The sequence below is a fragment of the Schistosoma mansoni genome (genome assembly GCF_000237925.1).
Source record: "Schistosoma mansoni, WGS project CABG00000000 data, supercontig 0223, strain Puerto Rico, whole genome shotgun sequence".
Classification (NCBI taxonomy): domain Eukaryota; kingdom Metazoa; phylum Platyhelminthes; class Trematoda; order Strigeidida; family Schistosomatidae; genus Schistosoma; species Schistosoma mansoni.
The window spans coordinates 24,718-40,210 of record NW_017386089.1 but is presented as its reverse complement, the minus strand read 5'-3'; the positions used below and the strand labels follow the sequence as shown (position 1 = coordinate 40,210).

The window sequence follows — 15,493 nt, the reverse complement described above, 5'->3', positions numbered from 1 at the left end:
CCTACCAATAACCTTAGTTAAATATTGTTGTGGGACTTCAAAAAAACGCTTTAAAGCTTCTTTTAATTTTTGTTTACATATTTCATAAACATCAGACGGAATTTTTGTTTCTATATACATTGGAATTGGTGATGAATTTAACCAGCTTTGAACTGTTTGAATCTGTTCAATTTGAACAATAAAATTACACAAAGGATAAATAACAATCAAAACGAAAATATCGCTTGGAACTTGCAACAACCATGTAACTATAAAGAAGCTATATTTACTAATATAATTTGTACTTTGATGGGGGGTTGAAATGAATTTAGTCCCATATGGGATTCGAATCCATGTCAGAGTGTTAAGTCCTTATTACTGACCTGATTCTCCTTGTCAAGCTGTAATATGTCCCCTAGTCCAAGTTCTTTTATAGTTGTTGGCTTAAGTAACTAGAAAACATTACCGCTTTCACAACCTGGATTAGATTCTACACAGAGTGCAATAAATCTGGATACTGTTTTAAGAATTAAAAGGACTGGATAACGCATAATACAAAATGTCAATGCATTATATCGTTTGTCGAGTTTTGAATTTGTTGAAATTAGGTTTTTATTTTCAGATCGCTATTTTGACATTATTTTATTCTCAACGTAAAATTTCACTCAGCATAACATTATTTTTTTCCGGGTAGCATTTGACATTGGTTCTGTTCCCAGAATAACACTTTAGTCAGTATGATATTGAGTTCATATTTTCCATGTAATATTACTTCAGGTCAACATTTTTCGCAATAACCAAGCGTGGATTTTTGTTCGACATGACAGGCGTGAACTTTGATTAGTGTAACAAACGTATTCCTCTCTGTCAACTTTGTTTGTGTTTATAGTAAACATTTGTATCTTATGGTGGTTCCTCGTTTTCAAGTGCAAGCAATAGGACAATGTGGATACAAACATTGTCTTAAATTTTGCATAAATAGTCTGTACTAAGCATTAGTCAATCAGTGATATAAAGAGTTAACTTTCAGTGAATAATGTTTAGACTATATTACTCGCCTTTTACTGAGTAACTCAGTTTACATTTTCAGTGGTTCAGTTTAATCACCGTGAAAAGCCTTGCACAAATTGTTTTATGTATAAAGTCTTAGGTAACCGTTATCACTGGCGTATGGATTAAAGCTTTCTTTTTACTGTGTATAACCCATCATTTATCAGTAAGCAATTTAGAAATTTCGACTGGAAGTGCTTCCGTTTACCAGTAGGTTGTTATGAAACCAAAAATGTTTTCTTACTAAATAAATAATCACAAATGACCACTGAATAAAACAGTCCATATCACAGTCAACGAGTACAACAATAACATTCAATACCACTTGTTCGTTTGGAGTACAAAATTCTCAATAATAAATGAAGAGTCCGACAATTAACTACCCTTCACTGACGAGCTATTTTTATGCACATCCCATGCATCGTTTTTCATATAATTACCTCTTATTTCTTCTAAAGGCGGATAGTGAGGAAAATAAACAAACAGTTTTGAGTAGTTTGTTGGTATACTGTAGTGTTTTTTCCAGAGAAAGGTCACAAACATTTACATTCTTGCTCATCTAACAATCCCTAACCACCCTCTTCATCTCACCGGATGGTAGTAAAAAATGTTACAGCAGTAAAAATACTGAATTTTATAAGGACAATACATTAGAATCTTCAATAATCACGATTCAATCTTTAAAGTTGATTAGTTGAAAATGGGTCATTAAGTTTACTGAAATTTTGACTGCAGCTAATTGTGCTGTCATTATAATGCTATTTTGTTAACAATTAATTGGTGTCGTGTGAATTTTTAGTCAGAGAAAAACTAAAATGAGAAATAATACTGTTGTATTAAGACAATCGGAGAATAGACGGTCAAGAGGTTTGGGCTGGTTGTTACATGTTTCTGAATCTAGCAGATCATTTGAATTCTCAAAATCTAAAAGAAAACATCCGCATGAAAATAGTTGAGAGTGCTTTATCATTCTTTTCAGTAATGTTTGCAAATCCAAACCCCAAAGCAATTGTCTTCATATTCTCATTTTATGTTTCATAAATGATGGCGGAACAGATTAAAATGAGTAAAACAAGTATTTTTATACTTGTATATCTACAGCTTATTATGTTATACTGCACAATAAACCAGACGCGATACTGAACTCAATATGCTTTTTCAATAACTGGAGCTTGCTCGCCTGTTCCAATTATTGATATGCGTAAATATTGCTGCAGCGTCAAATGGCATTATGGGGTCTCTGACCTACTTAAATCTTGTCTCTTATAGTGCCACTTATCCATGTAAACCTTTTGACACATCATTCTTACAATATTAAAAGTTTGTGTTTTTTTACCTTTTATGTCATGGAGCCAACTAACTGAACAACAATGTTCGCGTATCTTGACTAGATTTTATGTCAGTTTCTTCTCGTCACGGAAATCTAACTGCAACTTAATGGGAAATATTTTATTACGAAAGACCACTTTTCGTTTTGTGGTGAAATTAACGTTGTCACTTGTGACCAGTCTTGGTGTTACCAATTTACTCTTATGAAAGGCCAAATTAGTTAGATCAAAGTACCACTTGGGAACAAAAACACTATACAGTGCACATTGTGATGGTAACAAAAGTTCAGAGATCCTAATATCAATAACACCAAAAGGCTGGGTAAGGAGATATAATTATGGTATTTAGCAGGTAATAGAAGATTTTTAAGGACCTAATCCATATTGACGGATTTATATAAGAGCACTACCTCGGAATCAATTGTCTACCACGCGAATTAGGAGAATCTCAGAAAATGTAATCACGGGTTACTGTCGTTTATCGAGTTCGAGTAGCTGAAGTTCTATATTACTAATTTAGTGTCAAATCGAGAAACACAATATATGCCTGGTAATACATACCAGAAAATAAAATAGTAGCTGGAGAATCTCGGGTCATATAAATGTGGATTAAAGTATGCGGTTAATTGCCACAAAAGTTCTATATTTTTAACGAAGTATTTACCAATACTAGGAAAACAGACATAGAACAATTTTCCTTACAATAAGCATATACGCCCATAAAAAACTAAGTGTACACTACAATTGTCTCTTTTCATAACTTACGTTCTGAAGAGAATTGGAGATGAACCCAGTAATCGAAAATACTAAGTCTTCAAGATCACTGGAACTAGGGTAGAAAAGGATGGTTTGATCCTCATAAGTCAGGTACATTTTTAAAGTTGGAAGGTATTCTTTGTGGTCTTCGTCGAAAATGTCAACCCATTCCAACAGATTTCTTTGTAAGAATTGCTTAATCTGTGGGACATCTCTATTAACGTAAATAGCTCGTACCTGAATAGATAATAGTGTTGAAACACAATTGAAAAATTTTTCAAGATTTTTTGTTTTCAACTTTGGTACTGACGTTTTGTCTGAGAATAATTTGACTACCTTTGGGTACCAATTTTTCAGCAGGTATTCACACTTTGTGTCTATCTCTTTTTGTATTAGGGTTCGTAGTTCACCAAAATCGATGGCTCCCAATTCTCTAAAAGCACGGTCAAGAATTTCCAGTATTTTACAAACCTGTATTTCAGAACATTAGTTAACCTCATATTGGAGAATTCTTGATGGCACAAACACAAAATCTTTTGCATGTGGTGATATGTTATCATTAATTGAGAAACAAGTTCTTTTTTATGCTTAACATGGTCGGAATGCCACGACTGATGAGAACTTATTATACTACATGTTTTCAATAAAAGCATACCAAAACAAACCTTGAAACTTCCCTCTTGATCAAAACTTCATCTTCTAAAAATTGAGGTAAATTTGGCCGCTTCAAAGTCTGAGAGGTCAAAGATTTTCTCAAGCTCTCCAAAAAGTGTTCTTTAACTTCTGTCAAGATTTCATTTAATTTGCATTCTCTTCCAGTTTTCAGCTTTGATGGAGTTTTCGCCAAAATATTTTGCAACCATTCATCTTGAATTTGAGGAATTATGCCACTTTCTACATAGGATTTCATAATATTGTAGTTTTTCTACGGAAAACAGAAGTATATATGTGACATTTGTACTCACTGTTAGTTTTAACTTATCACTAACCATCTGAAAACAACAAAATGCTTGTAGACTTTTATCGAAAATATGGATCTTACAAAGTTTGGTACAAAAGGTGATTCTTTTGGAATTGGTAATGTGGCTAATCTAATTTGTGTTCTTCTGTATTCTGCGTGTGCTCGCCTAATACTGAAAAAATTAACTTCGAAGATTGATTACCTTTGTAAATCGACTTGCATTTTCTTCTGATTTTCTAGAGAATATGTCAGGAATTTTTGTAGTTGCGGGTCTTTATCTTTTTCAGCTATTTCCAGTTTAATTCTTTCCACTTGTGGTAAGGGCATCAATTGACGCTTAACAAGAGAATTTAGATCCATCACTACTTAGGATTTTATTCCGGATTTAATTCAAAATTAAGTCAACTTCGAAAAGGTAACTCAGATATTAGGTATAATCCATCACCTGTTCCCAATTCACATTTGTGGTATCATCAAACTATAGTGATAGCCGCATTGGCTCATTAAAACAAGGATGGGATTCTAGTGCTACATTACGAGCTTTTTTATTGAGAGGCCGTCATTCCCTCAGTGAAATTTCTGACGTTTCATAATAAACGGTGGTTAGTAATACATTTATCCAGAAAATCAAATAGATAAAATAGTCCATCAATCTTGTCGTATATAGTCTTGTAGGGGCAGTAAAATGTCACTGAGCCCAAGCCAAATCGTCTGGCAGTTGGGTCACTGAATATCAGACAGGTTATTGATCCATGTTAAAGTCAAGGACAAAAAGTACGCATCAGTTAATCATACGCCATGAACCGACCTATGCGGTGGTAGTCTCACTAACATCTCTGTACTCATTCTTACTATTTACGTAATCACACCCTTTGTGTTATACAGTCTTCAAAGCAGGCATAGTAGTTTACTATGTCGAATGGGATAATCTACGTTAGGTGTTGACCGCGAGATGTGACTTCGATTGTGGCTGGCTCGTTACATCGTTCCCGTCTAACTGGAGTAGGCTTCCAATCATTCGACATAGATCATAAACGTTGCATCCAAGCTGCTCCCTTGAGATATGGAAGTCTTCATAAACCAACCAGCCACGAGAAAAAAGAGAAGTTCCCGGAGAAGTTATCTGTGAGCTTCTCTCCATGCTTTACTGTGAACTTCGGTCACTCTTAGCATGCCTGTATGATGTAGACGATCATGCCAGGTACTCCATAGTGTCAAAGTAGATTGTATAAGGTTCTCTTATCTACCAAGTCAAATGCTTCTCATAGTCAATGAAGCTAATATTTAGTCATCAGTTGCGTTTATTTGATTGTTTAACAGCGACCGTTCTTTTGGTAACCTCTGGCGTGCGACAATCTCACTCAGTTTGGTATTGAAACAACCTCACTGTGATTACGGTGGGAGAGTGGTGAAGACAAGAATGTAAAAACTGAAAAGATTTACGTTCAATATGTAATGCAAAAGCAAGGTCAACAATATTGAATCCGGGAACATTCAATTCAGCCAGCCGGATGACATGGATCAGCTTTGCAGGGATGGTCATCGATGTATAACCTATGCCCTCCCACATTAAATATATTATTCTATACCCAAACAAAATGTGTTCTTTCTAAGTGCTAAAAGTCATATTGCTGAGTGTTACGATACCACGATCAAGAATAGGCAATGATGGAACTCTTACCCGAAATCTTATAGATTAGGTAGTCACATCATGACAAACCTACAATTTTGAGGTTGTTTATTATTATAATAGTACTAAAAACAAAGTAGACCATAATTCTGCAGATATTTGGTGTCGCGATTCAGTCTGTGCTTGATTGATGCCTTCGGAATCCATTCTGTTGATCTCGAAGCTGAACGTCCACTGAATCTTTCATCCAGTTCGATAACGCTATGGAAAACTCATCCTGGTACTGATCGTAGTGTGATGCCTATATATGTCTCGAACTTCCTGAGATCTTTTATTCGTTACCATTGTAAGCTATCGGTCTTTCTAGATAACCGACACTTCTTCATTCAAAATCCTTCTGAATAGGATGTGTAGCACCGTTGTAGTAATACATATGTCTGACCCCAGTGTTTTAACTGGTATGCCTTCTGGTCCCTCTGCTTTCCCACACTCCGATGATTATGCTGATTTCTCCGAATGTTTCTGCGGTGAAATCTGTTGGAAGGGCTGTGTTTGCAGCTTCCACGTCATGTAGGTTCAGTTGGGCTGGTTTCATCAAGAGGTGTTCAAAATATTTCACCCACCTGTTCACTCTTTCTTGAATCCTAATCATTTGCTTGCCTTCTTTGTCCTTAACCGGTCTCTGTGGTTTACTATATTTTCATTCCAGTTTCTTCGTCGCGTCATGTAGTTGTTTCATACCTCCTTCTCTTCCAATCTTTTCCGCTGTCGTCTCTTCTATATATTTCTGCTTATCAGCTCTAAAGCTCCTCTTCACTTGCTTATTCGCTTCTATGTATTCGGCTTGTGCCTTGACCTACTCTGTTATTGTTCGGCTGTCGTTAAATGCTGTCTTCTTTTCCACGGTTTCGATAGTTATCCATTCTTTGTGATGATACCTGTTGCGGCTCAGAATCTCCTAACACGTTGGAGTTAGTGCTTTTTCGATTCTTTTCCACTTGTCCTCCATAGTAGTTTCTTCTCCTTTCAGTAGGTCTTTCAGTGCTTGGAACCTGTTGATGAGAATGATCTTGAATTGGTTGAGTTTGTTGGTACCGCGAGGGAAGGCTGTATTGAACATTTGTACTGCTGTTCCCCCAGCTGTCCAGTGATTGTTTAGCTTCAGTTTCAACTCGGCCACAACCAGATGGTGATTTGAAGCAGTTTCAGCTCCTCTACTGGTTCTTACGTCTTCCATTGTCCCTGTGAATTTTTTAGTGATGCAAATATGATCGATCTGATTCTCTGTAATGTGATCCGGTGGGGCACATCTAGCTTTGTGCGTGCGTTTGTACTGGAATCCAGTGCCAACCATTAACATTTTGTCGGATGCACATAAATTTGCAATCTGTTATTAATCTCGTTCCTTTTTCCCAGTCACATCATGTAATCATACTGTAGATACCATAGGTATTGTAGTTTGACAACACTTTACCAGTAACAGTTTCTATAATTGAATCGCGCCCACCCAGTGAAATCAAAAGTCAGAAGCGAGGAGGCTGGAAGACACAGTTGATAGATTATCAATATAGCGATGAGTGAACGGTCTAATCTGGCTAGTGATTGCAGGAGACGTTGCGTACGCCTTTTGAAACCATGATCTGGTGCGGATGCATGATCGAGCACCTTCAGTTAAATGGGTCTATTAAAATTAATGTGGTCAGAATCCAATGTCGAACACTTACAGAGCTATTGAATCTTGGGATTTACTTACAACTACACCACGATTTCTTCATACCCGGTGTCCTTCAATCTGACTTTGAAGTTTGGGACCCCGATCAGGGTTACCAGTTCCTTCCCTGAGCACTTTTCTATGATCGACTGCAGCTTACCATGCAACTGACTTTTATCGTCTTCCCATTATTCGTAGGTGCATAACACTGAATAAAATTAATTGTAATTCACTCGTTCTGTGTTTGATGATCATAAATCCATGAGATTCTCATCCCATAAGTTCTCTCCGTGCTTTTTTGAACAGCATTAGTACGACTTGCTGTGCGAAACATTTTCTTCCTCATGACCAGAGTACAACACTAGTTTTCTTGGATCTAATCTCTTCTGCCCAGCTTCAATGTAATGGGTTTCACTTATTCCGAGAACCGCCAATTCGTGTCTCATCATTTTCGCAGCTATTTAATTAGTCCTCATAATCTCTCATATTATATGGACATTTCATGTAGCCATACAAATTTTCGTTTTGGTTGTCAGAAAAGACATCGATCTAGTGAATCTTGGCTTTCACTGTTAGGCATCGCAATTCATCGAAATGAAGACAATTCAACTCCAAGGGAAGGTATGAATGGTTTGAATCGTTTTTCTCTGGTTGGCATCTTTTAGTAAGGCTGTTTCCTATGGGATTGGGTTTCCGACACCATGTTCAACCATTTTCATTCATCCAGGCTAGGAAGGGTCAGTAATCTTAGAAGGGCTACAGACGGGGTTAGTTACTTCAAGCACTACTAATTAAAATTGTCTTGATTAAACGCGTCATAATGAAGTATATCACTGTTAAAATTTATTAGACGTTTATGAGTAGCGAAAATATCAGACATTTTGTTAGAATGTATTGCTAATTGCTAAGTGAACATTATATGAACATATGACTTTGGTCTGATCTATACATCTTCGAAGGCTACCATATCCGAATATTCGGTTTGCTTCGTATCCGTTATTAAATGTGAATTTTATGTGATTTGTACTGTAAATTAGTGGATTAATGCAAGGATTAGATGTGTCGAATGGCAACAAAAAATATAAAAAGTATCAAATGTAAGTTATTACATACCGATTTTGTTAAGCGTATGAAGATGTACATAAAAATCGCCTAATAATTTTCCGAAAAATCACATATTAGTAAATCGGATTAGAATGAAGTTGTTATCAGTCACATGAAGGTTTTACGTACTTTTACGTATCCGCTTCACAAAACTTTGAGTATATAAGTTAAAGAACAGAAAAATTAGTACATCTTTTGTGTAACAAAATGAAATTACTTGGTACAATGTGCTTGACAATCTTCTATGTTATTCATTTGCTTGCAATATTTTCTGACAGTAAGTTGAAAGGATGTTATATTATAATATCATGGTGACCTATAAAAGGTTGCTATGTTCTTTGTTGGTTTGGCCATAATGCCACCAGACTCGCAAACAGTTTATATGATACGAAACTCTAGTTAATTATGATTAAAAAAATCCAAACTTCATTAGTTCAAACGTTAGGTCAGGTAGTAGATTAACTTCAGACGCCTCGTTTCATAACGTTCTCTTTCACTTCCCATTTATATACGGCGATCTTTTTCCGTTGTAAATGCCATGGCAATTTGCTTACAGATTTTTGGAAACATGAATTTTATTCCTAATAAGTTAATACATTTTACGTTTGGAAATGTAGACAAAATATTTCTGTAATTGTACAAAGACACTAAAAAGACACAGAGCACATTAGTAATAGGTTATTGAGATAAATCAAGAAACTTTAGTCAAGGTTTAATTGAGAAACCATTTCTGTTGTGTTGTTTAATAATAAATTCTTGGATTTTACCAAAAAATACCAAGCCATTTCTCTCTATATTTCGTATCTAATGAGATTCTTGAATTTCAGAAATAGATGTATTTTGCAAAACCTAAGTCCATAGATGATACTGATAAATATTGTTCTACAAGTTGAATTCATATTTCAAGCAGTGTCCAGTATGCTGATTATTCACAATTGATTGATCACTGAGTGGTGATCAATGTCATGCGTGTCAAGTCAGGGAGCATCAGTTCCCTCAAAATTACAGGTACACCTTGCTGACGAGTGCCAAGTAGCACGAAACCCAGGTCCAGGGTTTCTTGTTGACCACCTCCAACCACCGACTTACGTTGATTATTATCCGATCACAGTGAAACATGAAAGCAAGAAGCATCAATTCTAAAAAGATAATTTTCATTCCTTTCTGGAATGAATAATTTGAATGAACGTACCAAAATAAATTGAATGAGACTTCAACTGGAAATCTCATTGTTTTGTGAATGTTCATGAGAATCATCTGTTGAAAATTATAATCGTATTCAACACTTCATGAGTCATTATAGTAAATATATAATGTGAACTCATTTAAATTACTAGGTACTGAATGGGGTGAGTCAATTTACAATTGTTTTAGTTGTGACCGCCTGTGAACACCACTCAGCTTCATCTACGATGTTGATTGTTTAACACTTTTCATAGAATAACATTTGCTTCTCTCAGATACGTAAAACGTCACGCGAACTGTAACCAAAATGTCCAGCATTGATTACTTAAATGTTGTCAATCCGAATTAAACAAGACTTGATCTGTTTCTTATGGCGAGATGTTATCACTTCGATTGAGTATCAGAGTATTAAAGACTTAATTTTCTTTTATGTAATATAGGGGTAAAAGCTGATTTGAAGACAAGTGTGCTGTGTTACATTATCAATGTGCTCTTGCCACTACCATTCAGATTCCTTTTTATCGAATATCAGAACATGTTACTCATTTTCTGTCAATCACCCGACTCATTCCATAGAACATTGACTGATAGCGTATTATGAGATGGAATCTAGGTCAATTTTTTCTATTGATAGAAATATATAAATAAAAGTTAATTAATTAAAATACATGAATGTTTTCATTGAACCTTTATGAAGTTATCACATGTAACAGTAAGCTGAACCATTTTGAAATGATTTTCATTATTATTTTACTTTGAAATATTTACATTTAGAAAGTTGAGTTTGAATATAAGAAAGCATGGGTTTCTGCTAAATGCTTTTAGCTGAGAGGAATAAAAAGTGCTGACAATCATCTAACTTTAATGTTTAGTATAAATGTATTTTATTTACTTTTGTTAAGTGTGTATGAATACTCAAATTGAAGTTATGATTTATTAGGACTCAACAATGACATGAAAATTATATGAAGGTTTATATATAATGTAAGAACTCATTATGACAGTATTTCACGTCATAATACTCACATATTTATTTGTTCTGATTCGCCATACCCGTCCTGTGCTGACAATTTAGTATATATATATATATGAATAAATCATCCTATTCTGGTATTATTGCTGACTGATTGAATGAAAATCTACAAAATCCATTAACATGAAACACTGAGAATCCATAAATTATAATGTTTTCAATGATAAATCACATTGTTAATTTGAAGTCTGAATTACCTTTTTTGTGTTTCACAGAAACAACTTGTTGTGGTATGTGTGTAATTTATACTACGTAACTATATACAAATTTTTTTATAAACGTCAAATTGATTGCTCAATGAGTTTTTTGAAGTGCTCACTATTTCTGGTCGATGAAAATCTACAAAAAATTTTAAAGATGAAAGTTGTTAACAGAAATAAATAAAAGTGGGAATAGCAAACTGATGCAAGAGTCCGAGTGCAACAAAATGTAAATCCATTTTAGTTCTAATAGTTTCGGAGCTTAGATAATATTCATTTATGTTCATCCCATTACTATCAATTATTGTGAAATCGCATCGTGTTATTTCAGAGGTGTATCTTACTAGCGATATATGATAAACGAATAAGTTTATCCGAATTATATCGAACGTTTAATTTTATGACTCTGAGAAGGACATACAGACAGTATCTTTGCTTGGGTTACATCACCAAACCAGAAAGAATAAACCATTTGTTAAGTACATGCTACCTTTATTTTAAACTAAATATACTACAGTGATCAATCATTAGACAAACATTGCCATTCTGCAATCGCCACAATTTTATATGGCAGAAAATCATGTATATGTATCTCAAGAGGTGATCCTCGAGTTTTTCATTGTAGACTGAAGTCGGAATTGTATAAACATGTTAGGTGTTCAATGAATATCAATGAATATATACATAACAGCCTCAATTCTGGAAATTGATTTGTATTAGAAACGCAGATAAGTGGATATTAGCTCAGTGTTCCAGAGATTCAGTGCAAGCCGTGAGTCCTGATGTTTCTAGTTTCTATTTAATGGAAGATGGTGAATGTGCACGTCCGAGGTGTTCCACTCAGTGACTCGACAACTTGCAAATACCTCTGGATTTTCAATAGTCTTCTATGTGGAATTAATCCGTGACACAAAACTACAAAATATGCAGTGGATAAAAAAAGGGATCAGATGTTATGTATTTTGTATCAGATATTGACAGACTTTACTTCGACCACTGCATTAGAGTTTCTTGATCACTGCATGTTTTGCTGTTATTTCATTGTTGACTTTTTTATTTTTATATAATTACAATCGTCAGTCCAATAGATAGCTAACAAAGCATTTGAAAGTTCCTTACAACTTACTGTTTAGCTTCTTATAATAAATATTTCAAGCTAAGAGAAACTTCAAAATAGAACTTGATCTGTCACAATGTACACAAAAGACAAAAGTAACTTGGAATGTTATTATTAGTGAGTTGTCATCAGTTATTGCTTCAAAACTCAAATGCTCTTGATAGAAACCTGACTTTTAACCAAAGCTGGTCAACTCACTGATAATATACAACTTAAACTTTGTAGACGTGTCGTTTTGATCACAATGTATTCATTCTGATTCACCTAGCTATCCCGATGAAGCTTGCCAGTCGAATGAAATACTTCAACTCTCCCAAGGCCGTTCAATCTACTTCTAATGTCGAGGAAATTTTTCCGATATTTTATTTGGTTACTTCAAAATGAGTGATTATCAGAAAACAGATGATTAAATGTCGATGGTGCACAACAATTGCTTGTGAAAAAAACATATTCATCATCAGGATGAGAAACAGATCACTAACGGCACTGTAGACGGATATGTTAATAAGTACTATTAAAATACGATGAGTAGCTTATTTTAGTGAATATGAACGACTAATTATGAAATATAGCATACACTAAATTCTTCTACAAAGACCAAGTCTTAATCATTTTAAAGATTGTAGGAGTCGAATAATTGACGATGAATTTGTTTTCTCTGTTTTGTAAATAATCACCATACATTTTAATAAATACAATATTCATTATTTCACCACTTCTACAATAGACGAAGACAAAAACTGTAAGTAATTAGTAGTTGTATTCATATGCGTAGTAATTTAATACAACGTAATTCAGCTGACTAAAGATTTTATTTGCAATGATATTACTGTTGACTGTTGGTTTGCTTATTTTTGTAGCAAAAATATGTTGTGGTACGTCGATTACATATTTATGTACACCAAGAGTTGATTCTTGGTTAACTAACAATAAAGTCTTCTTCAAGTCAAAACTCTGTTCATTTTTTGCTGCTAAACATCGGTAATGACTACAAAAGTGAAATACTTGTTTAACAAAGGTGATGAACCGATCGTCTAGTGTAAGATAAACAGGCTATAAGTAAACATCTTTTCTGTTCTATCTTAGTTGAGAATAAAAGAGATAAGATCATTGGGATTTACGCCAATATGATACACCAACTTAGTATTCTGTTATAACGTTCATGAAGATTGATTTCCCAAATATATCAGTATTCAAGCTCCAATAACGTGTTGCTGAATGACGTTTATCATTCATAAACCGTATTTCAAAATCCTTTATTTCGGAATTAGTGGTGGTTTTAAGTAATATCATATTCAGGGACTTCAGAATCTCTAGTTATTCATCTGAAGTTTCAGTGAGGCTAAACATATGTGTCTGTATGACTTCTTATGCTATCTGGTTATACCCGTGATTCGGTTTCTGAAAACGAAAGTACACTAAAAACACGAAAGACTTTACGAACGTGATCAACTTGATTTTTATTATTTTGTACATTGATTTCTTTATGGTGATTTTTACTTCAATTTTTTGCTTCTTTAGTGGGTAATGATTGTAAGGGTAAGTTGTATCAAAGTTTCACACAAAGAGCTACCTATTTTGCTTTCTAAATGATTTTAAGTGATTTAGAAAGATTGAACTATAATTTGTAACTGTGTTTTACGTCTATTCATCTTTTACCAATCATGTTAGTACGAATCGGACAGAACTGTTGTTTGCTATTATATAAATGGATTATCACAGGCAATTTATTAAGTACCACCACTCGATTGTCAATATGTTTTCCGTGTACAGTTTTATTAGGCAAAATTGAATAAAACTTCAACCAATGTAATAACATTAGAAAGCTTACAGTTTTTGTTTCGAAGTACCAATTCTGATTTTAGTGATAAATTAATCTTCACTTCTTTACACAATTTGACATTTTAGATGTCATAAGTAAGTTTAGCATTATGATATCAGCTATGTATTTGTTTCCCTTTTGAATTCCGAACAAATTATGTTTAACCACCAATCAATATTGCCTTAAGTAAATATCCCCTGACAAGCACTAGACTTGATTCAAGGATTTTATGCTGAATTCAATAAATAATGTTAGGTTACTTTCAGGCATATCACGAAATAACTGGGAACGTTCAGAACCACTGGTATATTGGTAAGATATTTCAGACTAGGCCATAACATACGCCTAACTGTGTAGAATGTCTACTGATTATCCAAACAAGTACTACTGAGACTATCTCAGCATTGTAAGTTATATTAAACACCACCATTATTAAACTTTATTGGAAAATGACTATTTAGTTTCAACTTCAGTCAGTCAGTTAGTCACAACGTAGAACTTAAACCTACCTATTACTAACAACCTTTCTATTTATTTGTATTATCGTTTCAGAACCAAGAAGTATGTTCACTACTCTGTTTAGAAACTATTTAAAAGAATTCGTTTCATATACTTCTGGTGATTTAAAATATGTCGCTTTTATTCTTTATTTCTTGGTCAGTTTTACATTTTCTTGTTGGAGGGAACTTAAATTATTAGTTGTGTATATAATAAGATTCAATATGATTACGAATAGGTAACTAATCAAATACATTGAACTTTCTATGTGACTCTATTAAACTTGTAATTACTTCAGTAAACATAATCGTAAATAAAGTTTTCATGTTTTGCTTCAATCTTTCGAAAACGATTTAATTTTCTTGTTCGATTCTAACCATATAGGCTCTGGAGCAGATGATTTCGATTTATGTAAGAGCATGGTATCATTCCTTTCATGTATTTCAGTCAATATGTTTGACATTTTTATTTTGCAGAAATTATACGTCAGTATAAGTTGAAACTGGAGTTTAGGACAAAGTATTTAAGGGAAAACTTTTATTGGGAGTAAATTTAGGCTAGCATAACAAATAAGCAAGTGGAAATATGTTGAGAAACAAGTCAATTTTAGACGGAAAATATACTTAAAAAAGATGGATATGTTCGGAAGTTTAAATGATTAGTTGGTGGATTATTCGTGGACAAAAACACATTCAGCTTGTCGTTTGTATGATATTTTGTGGTAATTGCTTCATTGAATCGGAAATGAGTCAGGTTATTCGCAGCTGGCCTCATGAATTATTTCTCATTCATTGGATAACTAACGTCAAAATTCATTAGAAACTTTCAAGTAAAAAGTTTTGAAAAAATATTTGGATGAATTATGGACTGTAAGAAATGTGGTTATTTGGAAACATTTATTTTAGAGTATATACTGAAGTCTTGGTTTATTTTCTCTCCACAATTTTTAATGTAGCTACATTTCCTCAGGATTTTTCTATTCTTACTACTGTACGATTGAAGCACAACCCTGAACCGTCAACAAGATCCCTATTGGTCCACTATTCACAAGCTTCTTTCTATGCCCCTGACTTCAGTCCAGGAGTAACAAACAGCCGCTACTTTCCCTCTATTCAAACA

General features: G+C 34.1%; 2 protein-coding genes across 2 annotated transcripts in view; one reads left to right on the top strand and one right to left on the bottom strand.

Annotated features, from left to right (window-relative positions):
• Smp_159840 (dynein heavy chain, putative) overlaps positions 1 to 4,434 on the bottom strand; it is a gene marked incomplete at its 5' end in the record, with an annotated part of 101,258 nt that extends 96,824 nt beyond the window's left edge. The window contains 6 exons of the mRNA XM_018791954.1: positions 2,617 to 2,731; positions 3,123 to 3,546; positions 3,585 to 3,743; positions 3,779 to 4,038; positions 4,156 to 4,240; positions 4,277 to 4,434. Of these exons, the coding sequence (XP_018647275.1) occupies positions 2,617 to 2,731; positions 3,123 to 3,546; positions 3,585 to 3,743; positions 3,779 to 4,038; positions 4,156 to 4,240; positions 4,277 to 4,434 (1,201 nt within the window). The remainder of the gene's footprint in view (positions 1 to 2,616; positions 2,732 to 3,122; positions 3,547 to 3,584; positions 3,744 to 3,778; positions 4,039 to 4,155; positions 4,241 to 4,276) is intronic.
• Positions 4,435 to 8,739: 4,305 nt separating this feature from the next.
• Positions 8,740 to 15,493, top strand: part of Smp_159830 (MEG-2 (ESP15) family) — an 8,519-nt gene continuing 1,765 nt past the window's right edge. The window contains exons 1-10 of the mRNA XM_018791943.1: positions 8,740 to 8,800; positions 9,861 to 9,868; positions 10,402 to 10,416; positions 10,953 to 10,967; positions 12,782 to 12,796; positions 12,915 to 12,929; positions 13,576 to 13,593; positions 13,963 to 13,971; positions 14,429 to 14,437; positions 14,759 to 14,785. Of these exons, the coding sequence (XP_018647274.1) occupies positions 8,745 to 8,800; positions 9,861 to 9,868; positions 10,402 to 10,416; positions 10,953 to 10,967; positions 12,782 to 12,796; positions 12,915 to 12,929; positions 13,576 to 13,593; positions 13,963 to 13,971; positions 14,429 to 14,437; positions 14,759 to 14,785 (187 nt within the window). The 5' untranslated portion in view covers positions 8,740 to 8,744. The remainder of the gene's footprint in view (positions 8,801 to 9,860; positions 9,869 to 10,401; positions 10,417 to 10,952; positions 10,968 to 12,781; positions 12,797 to 12,914; positions 12,930 to 13,575; positions 13,594 to 13,962; positions 13,972 to 14,428; positions 14,438 to 14,758; positions 14,786 to 15,493) is intronic.